Source organism: Rhinolophus hipposideros (assembly GCF_964194185.1).
Source record: "Rhinolophus hipposideros genome assembly, chromosome: 12".
Lineage (NCBI taxonomy): Eukaryota > Metazoa > Chordata > Mammalia > Chiroptera > Rhinolophidae > Rhinolophus > Rhinolophus hipposideros.
Window position 1 is genome coordinate 50583373 of NC_138058.1, and position 16610 is coordinate 50599982.

The 16610-nt window shown below is 37.2% G+C and overlaps 1 protein-coding gene across 6 annotated transcripts in view; it reads left to right on the forward strand.

The window, feature by feature from the left end:
• Positions 1–16315, forward strand: part of THUMPD2 (THUMP domain 2 tRNA and snRNA guanosine methyltransferase) — a 31740-nt gene extending 15425 nt beyond the window's left edge. For 5 of the 6 annotated variants that reach the window (XM_081068239.1, XM_081068235.1, XM_081068236.1 and 2 more), the window contains 4 exons: positions 5503–5574; positions 6073–6187; positions 11981–12089; positions 15314–16296. In XM_081068239.1, the coding sequence (XP_080924365.1) occupies positions 5503–5574; positions 6073–6187; positions 11981–12089; positions 15314–15638 (621 nt within the window). In that variant the 3' untranslated portion in view covers positions 15639–16296. Of the gene's footprint in view, positions 1–5502; positions 5575–6072; positions 6188–11980; positions 12090–15313 lie in introns of all 6 variants that reach the window. The other variant, XM_081068238.1, reaches the window with a different exon arrangement.
• Positions 16316–16610: the final 295 nt, after the last annotated feature.

The following is a 16610-nucleotide window of genomic DNA, read 5'->3' on the forward strand; positions in this document are numbered from 1 at the left end:
AACATCTTCAGTTCACCCTTTTTATTTTTGCTAGTATAATCAAGTTACTTGGTAATCATTTTATTGTTCTCCCTGAGGCTGGAGATTTTACTTTGTTGTGCTAGTCAATGAATGGTTCCCTTTCCCAGCTCTCTTAATTAAACACATGGGACTCTACTATTACTTTATAACAAGACATCTACCCCTACCTCTGCCGAGACACTTTAATCTTCCCCATCTCCCCTGCTTCCCTAACATAAGATGAGACCTCTACAGTACTTTTTTCTCTTCTCCAGCCCCTTTACTCCTCCCTACAATGAGACCTTTGAAACGTTTTACCTCCTTTCATTCTGTACTCCCAACTACTAGACTGAACTGAATTATTCATCATGTATCAGGTTCCCCTTAAAGTATATCCCTTCTGTTTCTAAAATTTTCATTTAGCACTTAAATTATACAGCCTGTCCTTAATTCTTAAGATAGAATTGTGTATAACCAACACATGTTTTTGTATAAACACACAAAGATATATTGCAAGGTGTGTCACTCCTCACCATTGTTCTTCACTTTATCTTTTCCTACTTGAGGTCTCTGCTCTGGTTTATTTATTGCTTAGTTAAAGTCTTAGGTATTTTCCTCAAATGTGGTATTTAAATAATACTTTGTCTGAATTTCTATATATCCTCAGATCTCTTCCTTTCATCCTAGCCATGCCCATCTTGGTTTGAGTTGCAAACCTTTTCTCTCAGATGTCTACAGATGCTGTCCCATTGTCTTAGCTTCCAGTGGAGTACATGAGTTGTCCATGACAGTATGGTTTTTCTTTTCCTTTATAGCTACCTTGTTTTTTCTGCTTAGCAGCTTATAAGACTTTGTTCTTTAATCCTATAAAGTTCAGGAACATTACCAGGATGTACTTATGTAAGTGTCTTTTCTATTCAGCCCATAATTCAGTGAGTCTGACTGCCTGGGTTCTAATTTTGGCTCCACCACTTACTGGCTGGGAAACTTAGGGCAAGATACTTCACATCTCTGTGCCTAAGTTTATTTGCAAGATAAAAAGTATAATCTCATAGAGTCATGTGAGGATTAAGTGAATTAGCATTATCACGTGATTAGAATAGTGCCTGCCATATTAGAACGTGTGTAAATATTAGCTGCTGCTATAGTAATAATTATAATTATTTGAAATACATACTTATAAAAATTATTATTTCTCTAGCTTAGGCACTTTTTTTTTCATTATTTAATAATTATTACGTCAACTGCTTTGTGTTAGTAACTTTAACCTTAAACCACTATCTTTTTTCTGAAATGCTTGTTATAAACATGTTCAGCTTCCTGGAGCTGTCCTCCAAATCACTTATCCTTTCTTACATGGATTCCATCACTATATATTTTGGCTCTGCATTTTGAGTTATTCTTGAACATTTATCTTGCAAGTTATAATGAGTCATAGAGTTATGCTCTATTTATTGAAATTTTTAGCTTAACCGTCATGGTTTTTAGCTTTGGAAAGTTGTGTGTATGTGTGTGTGCATGTGCTACATTTGAATATCTCTAGAAGCTCTTCTTTTATTCAAATGTTTATCTGTCTTTTCCAGTAGTTCTATTTCATTGAATGTGTGTTCTGATTGTTTTGCCAGTTCATTCTCTGACTACTGACACACACCCCTCCCCTTAACTCTGCCATTATTTTTGTTTGTTGGCTCACTGAGGCTCAAGTGTGGTCATTAAAGTGTTTTAAATGGCTGGAATCCTATAAATGGTACAAGACAAATAGATCTCTGATGCCACTGGGCTTGGCAGTGTAAGCCAAGCTTGTTAGCCATGCTGGGACACTTGCTGAAAACTTTTCTATTCACTTGTCTCCCTCCAAGTCCATCTCTGAACACCTAGTTCTTCCCTGGTTCCAGTGATTGTCCCCTCTGGGCTCCAGTGCTGTTCTCTGATCAGCCACTCAGCCCACGGCAAGGAGGCCCCATACCAGTTCCTTCTTCTGGGCCCCAGCAGCCCAGGGCTTCTCTTAGTGCCCATTGCCTCTGGGTGTGAGCATCACTTGGTTCAGGGGAAGTAAATAGCTTAGAACCGAGAGAAGAGGAAAGAGCTTCTTTCAGATTATCATGTTCCCAGAACCGATGATTTTCTTTTTCATTTGATTTAACTTTTTAGTCCAAATTTATTTTAGTATAAGGAATGAGGTAGGGTTACAGTTTTGTTTTTTTTCCAAACTGCCAGTGGTTTCACCACAGTTTATACTGAAGTACAAATTTATATAACCACCTACAAATTGGCAATGCTGCGTTTGTCTTGATATAAACATACATGCTTCAGCAAAGTAGAAAGTAAATTATTGAAAATATCCAAAGCTAATGCTCGATAAAATTTTTTCCTTACTGTCAGTTTGCCTGTGTGTTTCTCTAAATGTGACCACCAACAAAGAAGGTATGTAAAGTGTGTAAGAAGTAGCAAAGCAGAGGGCTTTTGTGGGGAGTGCAGTGATGACCCATGATGGAGGTGATCCCAGCGTCCAACCTTCATCTCATCCCCTCTTCGGAACTTCTTACCCAGAGCACTGCTCAGATAGCTCAACCTTGGGTAGGCCAGTGCCACTAAAAATGAAATTGAAACCTGAGGGTGTTAGATATTTTTCATGCTTATTATAAACCGTTCTCCTTCCTACATTTTATAACAAGGAAAATCGACTTCTATAAATCTTAGTTATGACAGACATACAGAGATACTTCTCTACTTCAGCCTGGGTACACAAATGTCATCGCTAGAAAGGGTCCTACAATTAAATAAAGATATTTAAAGATGTTTAAGGTCAGATTACCTCATTGAACATGGACCCATGCAGCAGGAAGAACACAGTGTTTGGCACATTTTAAGATTTTAATATAAATTAGTTCTCATACCACAATTTATTTTAAATAAAATTGCCATTTAAATCATTATTCCTTTGACTTACTTTCCCTTCGTAGGGGATTCAGATGATACTCTGCCTAGAATTTAGTACCAGGGGAAAGTCAGTCTCCGTCTCGCTCTCTCGCTCTGTATGTCTCCTATAGGACATTTTGTTTCTTTCCATTGGGTGCCCTCTGGCTCTGACTGAAACCTGGCTGGCTGTCCACTGCACACTCTGCTTTCCCTGTAGATACAACAAGGCCCACTGGGCCTGGAGGTGGGGTAGGTGTCCTGCTTGCGCCTCATTGTTTCTTTTGCCCAAAACTTCTCAGTGCCTTTGAAGCACATGCCATCAGATTATCCCAGTCATGTACAGATGTCTTCCTGTCATTCCTATAAGAGTACTAGCCATTTTTCCTATCATCATTCTTTATGATCTCAATATCCACTCTGTAATATGACCCTTTAGTGTCTTGGCGTCCTTACCTCTAATGATCTGCCTTAGTCACATTCTAGACCTTTATCCATACCCAGAAGGATATACCCCTCAACAATATCAATTTCAAGAATCTTGCTCTTAACCATCTTCCCTTTCCCATTTACATCCTTGAGCACCCTGACACAACTCTGTAGCCCTTGAGAGATCCAATCATTTCACCCTGTCCATTACTCACCACCTGTCCTCATCCCTTCCTCACAGCTTGGATTTGATGTTCTACCATTACAGTTATTTCCTTGCCCACATTTTTTTAACTCTCTTGCTTCTTATTTGACTTAAGTATTGGAATCAGAAGAGAACTTCAGCATGTTCTCCTCACAAAAATCTACCAACGTCTTAGAATCTGTGCCCACAAACTTTGCCTTATCGTCATTACCATAAGTGACTGTCCTTGTTTCTCTCCATTACTAGAGTACTGGATTCCAGTCCCTTTTGCCAGTCTTGATCAGGACGTTTCTCTAATCAGCATGTACACTTGCTGCAGTATCTTGCAACTTAAAAAAATAACCTCCTGAACCCACATGTTCCTTCAGCTACCACCCCTTTTTCTCTGTTTCCCTTTGCAGAAAAACTCTTAAAACCAGTTGTCCACATTTGCTACCTCTATTTTTCTTCTCATTCCCTCTTGCGCCCACTTCCATCAGGCTTTTATCACCAACACCCCACTGAAGCTGCTCATCTTACTTAAACTGTTATCACTTTGACACTCAGCACTCTCCTTGTTGGAACTTTTTTTTCACTTTGTTTCAGTAACACCAAGTTGGTTCTCCTCCTATATCAGCATGTGCTGCTCTCAGTTTGCATTGCTAACTCTTCATCTACCAAATATTTATACTTAAGTGATCACCGAGGTCTAACTTATAGACTTTCTTCTTTTTTCATTTCTCTTATTTCCTGGATGACTAATCTAGTTCTGAGGTCTTAAATGCCATTTGTACACTGACTAACACTGCTCCCAAATTCATATCTGTAGCCTGGGCCTCTCCTCTGAACTCCAGACTCATGTATGTCTAATGATTCACTTGGCATCTGTACTTGGTCCAAGAGAGATGTCAAAATTAGCATTCCAGAAGTATATTCTTGCCTCCTTTGAAGCTTCTCCCAACTTTTCTCTCAGTAACAGGCAGCTCTGTGCTCCCAGTTGCTTGGGTCACAAACTTTAGTCATTTCAGACTGTTGTCATTCTTTAACATTCCATCTCCAACCCATCCCGTTGGCTCCACCTTTAAAATATATCCAGAATCCAACTCCTTCTCGCCATTTGCACGAGTACCACTCTTAAGTCAGGTCACCTTCATCTCTGCCTGGATCCCCTAACTAGCCTCCCTGCTAACACTTCCCCTTCTGTTCTAGTCTCAACAGAGCAACTAGAGTGATTCCTTTGAAATGTAATGTCATGTTCCTCCTCTGCAAAACCCTCCAATAGCTTCCCGTCCTTCAGAATAGAACTAGAATCCTTACAGTGCCTACTAGATCTGACATGATGTGGCCCCCAGAGTGGGAGTGACTCATTTTTTTCCTCCAAATTTTCTGTTCTCTTCCCAGGTGCTGGTAAAATTCCACTTTCCTGGCCCCTTGAAATTGTGTGTCATGTGACTTTTGTGCTTTAGCCAGTTCAGTGTTGGTGAACATGATGCATGTCATTTCCAGATGGCACCTTTAAGAGCCAGTGTGTAATTTGTCATGCCCCAGTGATGGCAGTGCTTCCAGATGGTGAGCACTTCATCACTTTGGCTTCCAGAGTAAGGAACAGAAGCCCCAGGTGTCTTGCTGTGCACATGTAGCACAAGATTACGTGGTGTTCTAACCCTCTAAGACTTGGAGACTGTTACTACGTGCAGCATAACCCTGCCCATCTTGCTGGAACTGCCTAGCTATCTCTCTGATGGAATCGCCACATTCTTCCTCTCGCTCACTGTGCTTTGGCTGCACCGGTCTCCTTAATTTTTAAACATGCTAAGCACACACTTGCCTTAGGGCATAACTACCTGAAATTCCTAATAAAGTGTAAAAAGGAATCTTTACTCTTGAAATACTGATTCCTCAAGTTTTAGATTTCTATTATAATACTTGTTTTGATAGACTTAATAATACCGAATCAATATTTCTGTCTTTAGGCTGGTATGTTTGTTTTAGATCCAATGTGTGGATTCGGAACAATACTTTTGGAAGCTGCTAAAGAATGGCCAGTAAGTTCTAAACTTTGGTAAACTAAGCAATATATTTACTTTAATTGGTATATGTATATTCATTTACCAGTTATTTACAAGCAGATTGTCTTTGGAGATTATTATTTTTAATTGTATGAGTCTTTGTTTACTGTTGTTAAAATGGATTATGAAGGGTTAATTAAATTGCTGTTATTTAATTAAAATACTATGATAAATTTAGGAAAATATGAGTAATTCCAATAATTAGGCATAACAGATTGTGCTAATCCCCAAATTCTTTAGGCATTTGCAATTGTAAAATATTATTAATAGATTTTTAAAACTTTAACAAAAACTTTTAATTTTTTTGCTATTGCATATCATTTGAAAGAAATACTATAAATTTGTTTTAACCTGAATTAACAAATCTTTTAATTTTATTTTCATTATTTGAAAAAATGCAAGTAAGTTTTCTTAACTACATAAGATATTTGATAGTTTTATTTATAGTTAAAATATGAATTTCTTTCCTCATAGGATGTATATTATGTGGGTGCTGATGTCAGCACCTCACAGTTACTAGGCGCATCTGACAATCTGATAGCTTCAGGCCTTAAGGATAAGATTGAGTTACTTAAAGTCTCCGTAATAGGTAAGATATTTAAAATGCAAATATTTGGGGAAATTAACATATGTAAATAGATTAGAATCACAATATAAAACAAGACTCACTTTCCATATATAAATGTTGAATTGTTTATATCCTGTAATGTATCTGTGGAGCTAGTACTCAGTTTACTACTTCCAACTGTGTTTCCCCCGAAAATACAGTTTCCCCAAAAATGAGACAATCAGCTCTAATGCATATTTTGGAGCAAAAATTAATATAAGATGTGGTCTTATTTTACTATAAGACCCGGTCTTATATAAGACTGGGTATAATATAATACCGGGTCTTTTATAAATTTTTTGCTCCAAAAGACACATTAGAGCTGATTGTCCAGCGAGGTCTTATTTTGGGGCAAACAGGATAATTGTTACATTTTTACTTTTCAAAAATTCATAATTGGGAACATTTACATAGTGTTCTAAGCATTTAAATAAAAGCATGTTTTTTTAAGATGTATTTGTTGCATCTGAACCATTTCTCATATCATAACCAGGGGTCATTTAATATAGGTATAAAATAAAGAGAAAATAATAGATAACTATTATTATTATGAAACAACTCTTTGGATTTCTTTCAGATAAACTATGAAATGTCCTGAATTATTTTACCTTCCCCTTGCCTCACAATGGACAGTATTCCTGTATGTAGGAGTGAGGTAACCAACCATCCCAGTTTGCTAAACCAGTACTTTCAACGCTAAAACTGGGAAAATCTGGGGCACACCAGGACAGTTGGTCACCCTGTGAGGCAGAGGGAACCACTACCCCCTGTTTACTAACGGGGACTAAGCGGTAACAAACTTGTCTAGGAATCAAGTCTGTTGAGTCCAGTCAAAATAATATTTCCATAAAACCCATAGTATTTCGACTATTTTGCCATGCATCCCTTGTTTCTTTCCCTTTCCCTTACACCTTTCTCCCTTAAAAATGAGCACATTTCATTCCAAACTAAAAAAAGTTATATTCTCATGGTATGACTAGGTAAGTAGATAGGTCCCAGAATTAAACCTATAATCTGGAGGAACAAAATATTGTTTTACAAAAGTTGATTGTGGTGGAAAAGTAGTCGAGATGAATAACAACCAGAAGGAAATATTAGGATAACTTCTTTGTAAAAAGCATAATAAAGCGGCCCGAAAGAAGTCATATTGTTGATTGAGATCTTATAGTTGTTGGCTGCCCACGACTATGTTTTCAGCCTTTCCGTCAAGGTTTTTAATGGGACTCTGTGCATAAGACAGAAATTTCTAGAGGAAACTGAAGCGTGAATAGACTGAAATCAAGTTTTCGTGAACTCTGGCTTCTTTATAAAAGCTATTTTGGGAGGACTTTCAAGAGAACAATGGCTTCATCAGTTGTTCTAGAGCAGTTGCTTTTCAAACCCTTTACAATGTCCAGAATACCTTGGAAGCACAAGGAAGGAAGTACTTGCCCATCACACCTCTGCCACACTACCAACTCAACTTTTATCTGTTTTCATTTTAGGGACATTTCCCATAAGATTTCACTTTGAAAACAAGCAAAAATGCTCAGTCATTTCAAAAAAAAAAAAATGGTTGCTTTAAAAAAAAAAATCTCTGGCACCAGGTAGCCAAATAAATCCCAGTTTTTGAAAGAATCCCTCTAACTACGATGTTAGAATAGACTGCAATAGGGCAAGGATGGAAACAAAGAGACTGGTGACAAGACTATTTCAATAATCCAGGTAAAAAATGATGGTGGTTTGGACCAAAGTGGTGTTCACGAAGGTGTTAACAAGAGGTCAAATATGTATCTTTTAGAAAAAAAAGCTGATAGTGTTTGTTGTTGGATTGAATGTGGGGTGTGAGAGAAAGAATGACTCTGCTCGTAAGCTTTCTGGCTTGAGCAGCTAGAGAATGGAGTTGAATTTACTGAGCTAGGAAAAACTACAGGAAGCACAAGTTAAGAGTTTTGGACCACTTAAGTTTCATGATTATTAGACACTACATGGTAAAGATGTCGAGTTGGGAGCTCAATATACAAATTTGGAGTTTAGGGGAGAGATTGGGCATCACCAATATAGACAGCAATTAAAGCCATGAGACCACCTAGGGAATGAGTGTAGAGAAGAGAAAGAGTCCTGGGGATGAGATGCTTCGAGTTCTGGAAGGTGATGCTCTAGTAAAGGAACAGCCAGTGATGTAAGAGAATAAGAGAGAAAACCCAAGGAAAAGAGAATGATCAGCTGTGTCAAATGCTGCCAATTGCTGAAGTAAAATGAGGCCTGGTGATTGCAGATGTCAAGGCCCGTTTCCTGGGAGCAGCAGGAGCAAAGGCCTGCGTGCATGGGTCCCAGAGAGAACGGGAGGAAATAACTTCTCCAGGCCAGTTTACATCATTCTCTTGAGTAGTTTGACTGGTAAGAGGAGCAAAGAAATGGGCGAGCAACTCAGAAAGTAGGGAGATTCAGGATCAAGCAGAGATTTTTTTTTGAGGATAGAAATTAGAATTTCCTTTTTTTTTTTCAAAGTACAAGTTTACATACTAAAGAGAATGATCAAATAAAAAGGAGAAACTTGACAGTGCAGGAGAGAATTGTTCCTCTGACACACTCACGGCCCCCAAGAAGGGATGGGACCCAGTGCACAGGGGGTGGGGCAGGCATTTCTAGGAACGGGGAAGGCAGAGCACTTGACACTTGTACTAGGTCATTCCAGACCAGCTGTAGCCAACTGTTAACGCACGTTTCCCTAAACGTTCCTTGAGACTCAATATTACCATTTTATTACAATTTTTAAAACTACAAATTTGATAGGTTTTTAAAATTTATCTTTCTTTAATTACTAGTGAGATAAAACATTTTTCACCTTATGTCATTTGTAGATTTTTCTTTTGTGATTTACTCGTTTTCAGGATAACTTTCTGGAGAAAAGAATAGAACATCTATTTTAAATTGTTTCATCATCATAATCTTTTACTGTTAAATTTCAGTGTAGAGGGGACTCTCTATCTTGTGTACATAGGGACCAATATCAACTATTTAATAATTAGCCCTTCATTGTATATCTCTGTGTTAGAGGTGGACATTCTCGCAGGATACAAGTGTTTGTTATCTTCACTCGTTTGGTTTTACCTTAAGATGCTTTCATCATAAATATAATTTAGAATGTTGAGACCCATGAGTCCCTTCTTCAACATGACGGGTGTGACAGTGTCACACCTTTTACTACTATGATGAGAAAGAGCAGGGGTGGACTTTGGAGTCAAACAGACCGAGTATAAATTCTTCACTGTATGGCCTTCAGCAAAATACTGAACCTCTCTGTATTTTCTCATCTATAATATGAAGGTGATACCTTCTTCCTAGGGCTGTAGTGAGGATTTATCACAGAAGCACATAGAGCCTGACACACAGCATGAATTAAAGACCTCTGTATGCATGGATGTCTCTAGGAAGCTAGGAATACTCCTGTCATGATTTATGTCTCTGCAGAATCACCGCCTTCATTCTCTTGGTGTACTTTAATGACTTTATTGTTTCTACTTTTTTAGCAATATTCACTTTATTTTATAACTGTCTACTGGTATAAAAGGAGATGACCCTTTCACATGCAGAAATTGCATGTGTTTATTCCTAAATTTTAATCATCATGAAACATTTGGTACCAAATAATACTATGTTACAGGCTATCTTAGGAAATGATTAGTCATTGGTCAGACTTTTTTTTTTTTTTTTGGAACTACAGATATTTTTTCTTGGTGTAAAGTGGAGAGATATAATATATACAGATTTGAGCAAAGAAACACATGTATGGTTAATTAAAATGACAAAATCATCGACAGATAAAAAGGGGCGAGGTGTTTTCACGTCTTCCAATTAGACATTCTATAGCCTGTCATACATTTCTTCAGTGAAAGAGTTATAACAAGATTATTGGTAACAATTATGCTTTGTTCTCAGGTGTCATTCATTTCTAACTGTGTAGGAGTAAGGCATGCTTTTTTCAGTATACCCATAATCTCCCCGTAATGTTCTGGTTATATTTTCTTTCATATTAGTGTAAATTTTCCTCTAATACCCATCCTGCCCCTTCCTGCCTGGTCCCTGCTGTTCTGGCCACGTGTCCTGTGGCCCACGCCTTATTCTGCAAGATTCATGAAGCTGCCAGGCTGCCCATTTGGGGAGTCAGAAGGAAATGTTGCAAATGATGAGTTAGGTATATGTGAAATATGTGTAGGAAAATAGGGGATAAGAGGCTTACCATAGAGAGTTGAGTGTTTTTGCTGTAATGGCTTTACCATTTATTGTGTAATATAAATACTTCTTTATTACTTGCTAACACTTCTATTCTGTAATAAACTCAGCAGCAATAACTTTTTAAAAGTGCATATTGAATGAAAAAGTAAGTACAGTAAGTCCTCACTTAATGTCATCAATAGGTTCTTGGAACTTCAGTGAAACAGTGTATAGTGAAACCAGTTTTACCATAGGCTAACTAATATACACAAGAGTTAAGTTCCTCCGACATCTCATCAATATTAAAACAATATTGAATGAATCTATTCATGGCTTGGTGCCATGTCAGAGGGATAGTGGATGGGGGGAGGGGGGTCCACACAGTGTGAGGGATATAAATGATAAACATCTAAGTATTACTTTGTCTTGTGCACCTGAAACTAATTTTTAAAAATTCATTTTTCTAAAAAAAAAAAAAGAAGAAGAAGAAATGAATCTATTTGAGGATCTGCTGTATTGAGTTTCCATTTCTCAAGAAAGCTGATAATGAACACATCTTGTGTAAAATGTTGACATTTACCATCCACATGAGGGCATGGTGATATCACTGACCAAACGAAACAAATCTCTTTATAGAAGCATAGCATTTACTTCAAAACTTAGGAGTTATTCTAAGGAAACTAAGCCCAAAACCAACTATTTATGACATGTATGAAGAAAATGCATTTAAATATTTCACTCTGTGAAGCATGACTTTTTATTTAAATCCAATGACTACTCTTCTAAATTAGTTTTGCTCATTTTTAATTCCAAGTTTTTTTATGTACATAAGAATGAATGGGAAGTAAAATAAGTAGAAAGGAAAAATATACTCAGAAAGTGTGGATGTTAAGATTGGGTGTATGATAACCTTAGAGAATAACCCATAATTCCCACCTTACAATAACCTAATTTCTGAGAAGAGAATGGATGAGAAAGAAATGTAGTTTTCATAATCAAACACTATGTTTAATTTTATTTAGTAATAGTATTTGTCTTGTTGATTACTGTTTAGCCTCTTCTCTAGTATTAGGACTTCAGTAGATGTTCTTAATGTTTTGGGTCCCTTTTAAAAATTCAATGAAAGCTATGGTTCATCTCCCTTAAAAACAAATAAATCTACACATGCAAAATTTTATATAACTACATATAATTATAAAAAGGGAAATGAAAGTTACAGAATATAACTTTGTAAAAGGTTTTTCTAGACAACTTAATGTATTTTTGGCTCTGGCAATTTTCTAGTCATGTAATATGTAAGAGAATTGAATTTTCTGGTTAACTTAAAATTCTGCATAACTTATGTCATATTTTATCATACCTGAAAAACCAATTTGCAAAGAACAGAGTATAATAACTATTCCATTTATCTTCAGTGATTCTGAAAGCCTTTTGGGTACTTGTGACTTCTTAGAAGCAATATTAGCTACCCTAAATTTTATTTAATATGTAAAAATAATCCTACGTACTTCAATTTCCTCATTTAGGTTGTAAATATTTGAACTTACTAAGTAGGATTCTATGATTTCTGTATTTCAGAATTGCCTTTGCCTTCAGAAAGTGTCGATGTTATTATTTCTGACATTCCATTTGGGAAAAAGTTTAAGTTAGGAAAGGACATCAGAAGCATTTTACAAGAATTGGAAAGGTAAGGTGTTGAATTTATTTCCATAATTTTGAGCTATTGGCATTTAACCAAAATACATCCGTAGCTCTTCAGTTAAGATTTGATTGTATTTTGTAATTTCCCAGAGTTTTTGTGTCTTCATTTTCTAAGGTTGTAAACTAGAAGTTTATAGTTTAGTTATTCCATATCATCTTACACTATGTTGCATTCAGAAAAACATATTAGTTTTTCATTATTGCCTGGAATTTGAATATCTGAAATAGCGACCTACACTTCCGTCTCTGAGCGAGATAATTTACATATTTACTTCCAGTCCTCACAAAAACCCTGCCTCCTATGTGTTAATGTCCCACAACTTACAGATGGGAAACTGGTACCCAGAAAGATTAACTTTCTCAAGATCACACAGCTACTAAACAACAGAACAGAATTCACATAAAGAACATCCAGTAACATGGACTGGACAACACCTGCATTGTTGATTGTGAAATGAAAATGCTAAAGTGCTATTTGTGTTATGGTTTATTATACTTCCTAAGGTCGATGTCAGGTGGTATAATTCAGTGAAAGTACTTCTTTGAGAGGTTTAAACAGTGGAGCCTGAATGTATATTTTTCTGGTCATTTAAGTTGATAAAGCAGACAGCCTAGAATGCATAGAAGAATGAAAGGACATGAATAAGAAATTAAATCATATTAAATTCCCTCAGCTGAGCATTTGATAGAGCAGGACTATAAATGTTCAAGAGCCTGTATATAAGTGATGTCACCAGTTGAAACAATGAGTCCTGTGTTTTGGATGGAGAAAATTCAGTGTCACAAGGAGACACTGATGTTCTATAAGGAGAATTAAAAGTTTAACTTGAAGTCTAAGTTCAACTAAAAGCCATCTCGTCTCCTTCTTCCCATCTGGGTGCTCCTCACTTCTTTTTGGATTACCTTATTTCTAAGCAGCAGTTATGTTACGCAGTTACCTAGCTCTTGATACGTTGCCTGAGATCTCTTTCTGGGCAGCACCCATCATTCAGACATTTCCAGTGCTCCTGTTCTCCCTTTTGCCTCATAGCACATTCCCTTTGGGCAGATACTGCAATTCTGACTTCCTATTAAAATAATTTCAGGAGCTTCTGAAAAACGCTGATGCCCATTCTCCCCCTCTCCCCACCAAGGCTCTGATTTCATTGGTCTGGAGTAGAACCTGGACGTCAGTGTTCCTTAACCGCTCCCACGGTGTGTGTGGCATGCGGCCAGGGTTAACAAGCACCACCTTTGCACCCAACTAGGTAATTCACCAGCTGTAGTATTAAGCCACCTCACTGATAGGAGTGAGCAGTGGCTTACATTCCACCTGGAACTTTCCAGAAATAATGGCTTAACCTAATTGACAATTTAATGCTGCCTATTTTAGACATTACAGGTTAGTGAAGGGCATTATTTTGAGTAGACGGTCCTTTCAACACTAGTAAAATTGCACCGGCCTGACTTTCTCTGGGCTGGTTTTGGTTCTTAGTCTAGGTGATTGACAATAAGACAGTAACAGATATTACTGGCCTCACACTGTGGCAGTAAATTTAAATATTTACCTAAGAGTCATGAAGTGATTCAAGGTTTCCCACATAGTCTCAGTAGGATTAGTTGAAAGTGTATATATTTATACATAGGAACTTCAGTGATCAGACATTTTCGCCACTTGCCCACAGCCTTTATAGTTTGAATTTTGACTTTATGGTTTCAGGTTTTATACAGGCGATGCAGCATGATATAGTGGTGAAGAGTGCAGGCTTTGAAACCAGACACTGGGTTCTAGTTTGGGTTCTGTTACTAGTAGTTCTTCGGTCTTGGGCATATCGCTTAGCCACTTTGTGCCTCATCGTTAAATAATAGTACCTGCCTCACAGCACTGTTCTGAGGGTTTAGTGGATTTAAGTTCCTTAGAACAGTGGTGAGCACCTAGAAAGTGCTCAGTAATTGTTAGCTCTTAGGTGGGTTTTTGCTGTAAACCACTTCAAACCCTTTGGGGAAGTAGGTGGGGACATACACAGGTATATCAAGTACGCGTGTACATAACTTTTCTCCCGGAGATTTACGAATAGTTTAAAGCTCCAGTTAAAAAAAAAAAAAAAAAGGAAGGGGAAATTATGTTAGTGAAAATAAGAAAAAAAATACAAGAAGTCAGCAAACCTGTTTATAACAGGCAAGAACTAGTTGGTCCTGTGTGTAATACAGAGCTGGACTCTTCAAGAAAGAACATGCATCAGAATTAAAGATCGTCAGACAAATGATTGCTCTGGCGGCATGAGCTCTGCACTCTTCACTCAGTTATTTCCTCCTTTAATTTATTTCAGCAGTAACCATTTCAGGAATACAGAGCACTGTGAGGAATCCAGAGAAGTATAATATTGGAGTTTTTCCTCTCAAATATAACGAGGGAAAACATATGAGCAAAATTAGAATTTCAACTCGCTCACCTTGAAGGAAGAAGTCACTGTGTGCCCAAGAGGCTTGAGGTGGATTTATGGAAGAAGCAAGGTTTCAGTGAAATTTAGAAATTTGGAAAGAGTAAAACAGGAGACCCTATCATGTTTTATACATACAGATGTTCAAGAAGTACTTCTTGAGTAAAAACTTCGAAAAATACTGCCAAAAAAATGTATACAAGTGAACACTTTGGTCAACTTATTGCTCAAGCAGCAGTTCGCCATAATCAGTAATCTCCTTAGCAACTCAGAGGCCTGTATGGCACTCGTTGCTCTTTCCACATAAGTGCGATACAGACTTTGGTCCAATGATTGAGTAAATGTATTCTCCTCAACAAGCTGACATTTCAAGGCCTTCCCTTCTTTTTCTGATCTTCACTTTTGCCATTCTTTTGTTCCTGTTCTCACCCTTGACTGATGACTTTCTTCTGCCATCAGACGGCTGCTTTCAATATATGCTGATTCTTTAGGATTCTTTCATTTGTCTTTTCCCTTGTACAATCATTTATTAGAATGTGATTACAAATTACTTGGAGGCTTGCCTTTTAAGTAGAGTAAAAATAGATAATTAAAGCAGATTTGTACTAGCAATTTTATAATTACTATAATGAATGTGCATTATGGAAGATACTACCTAATTATTAAAATCCTTGTATTTAGATAGATAAAATTAAACTTCAAATTGAAAACACCAAATATTTAAATAAAGTGGGATTGTTTGTTGTCTAAAAAGAAGGGAATCATCATACCAATTACCATTTTTTGTCAGAGTGCTTCGTGTTGGAGGAACTGTCGTGTTGTTGCTTAGCGAAGCCCACCACAGACGCCTTAAAGATGGTGAAGGGCGCATCATCCCTTTGAATTCCAAAGGCGGCCACACAGATGAACTTGGAGTTGCAAAGTGCTTGATTCCCGAAGGGAAAACGGGCATAGCAAAGACAGTGTCACCTTCGTTGGAATCCAGTAACCAGGAATGCCTAGACAAAATGCCACCGTTTGGCTCCTTGGTGCCAGTGGAATGCTACAAAGTGAGCCTTGGGAAAACAGATGCGTTCATATACAAATATAAGAAGTCGCACTCTTCTGGACTATAGCAGGCTAGATACCTTAAACCTACTACTATGTCAGCTCTACAGCAACAGAAGTGTTTGTCTCTAGGATCAAGACAGCCCCACAGAATTCCAAGCAGACAGATTCCCCTGAACACAGGAGGCGTGGCTGCTTGACACAGGTTTTTAGTAAGAGTTTGCTTTATACTCCAAAGGGATTAATGTTTCTGACAAAGAACTATTAATAATTTAAACTAAAGTATGCTTAACCTTTGCATTCTGTCAGAATATGAAAAGTTCTGCTCTGCCTGCAGTGTTTCTGAGCAGAAGCTTCAACATCAAAACAAAAGTTTTCAGAGGTTAACAAAGTATATCACAATCATCACAAGGTTGGTAATATTTTTTTAAGGTTGGTAATATTTTAACTGTTAGATTTTTTTTTAATGTAGAAACTTTTATGTTACGTCTTTTGATATTAAACTTGATTTTTTTGAACCTGTAATTTTCTTCTCCATTGGAATGATAATTTTATTTACAATACATTTTACATGTTATACGTCTCATATTATGTAAAGCATCAGTGGGAATAAAAATGATATGAATTGAGCCAATATCCTCCAACATTGTAGGAGAAACATTTATTTTCAACATTTATTTTCAACATTGTAGAAAATAAACTTTGCTTTTTTCTAAAAGCTTTAGTAAATTGTCGTCACATCCTTATTTAAGTTAAATGCATTCCTTGTGTTCACTGCTTGAGAAGGTGGTACAAGAAATTAATGAGAATATGATTTTCTTTTCAGTAGCCTAATACAGTGCTTAGCTTCTCGGCTGCTTTGGTAGCATTTGAACAACATTCCCATATTTGGCGAATATCTCACCTTGTGAATCTCATCTCCAAAGTAGAAGCAGAAGCCGTGTTTTCCAGCTGTGGTGAGGCATGTAACCTAGGCCCGGTATCAAAGTCCACTGGTGAGAGTGGGGCTCATGGGTTACAGGTGATAAGTGAAATTTTGA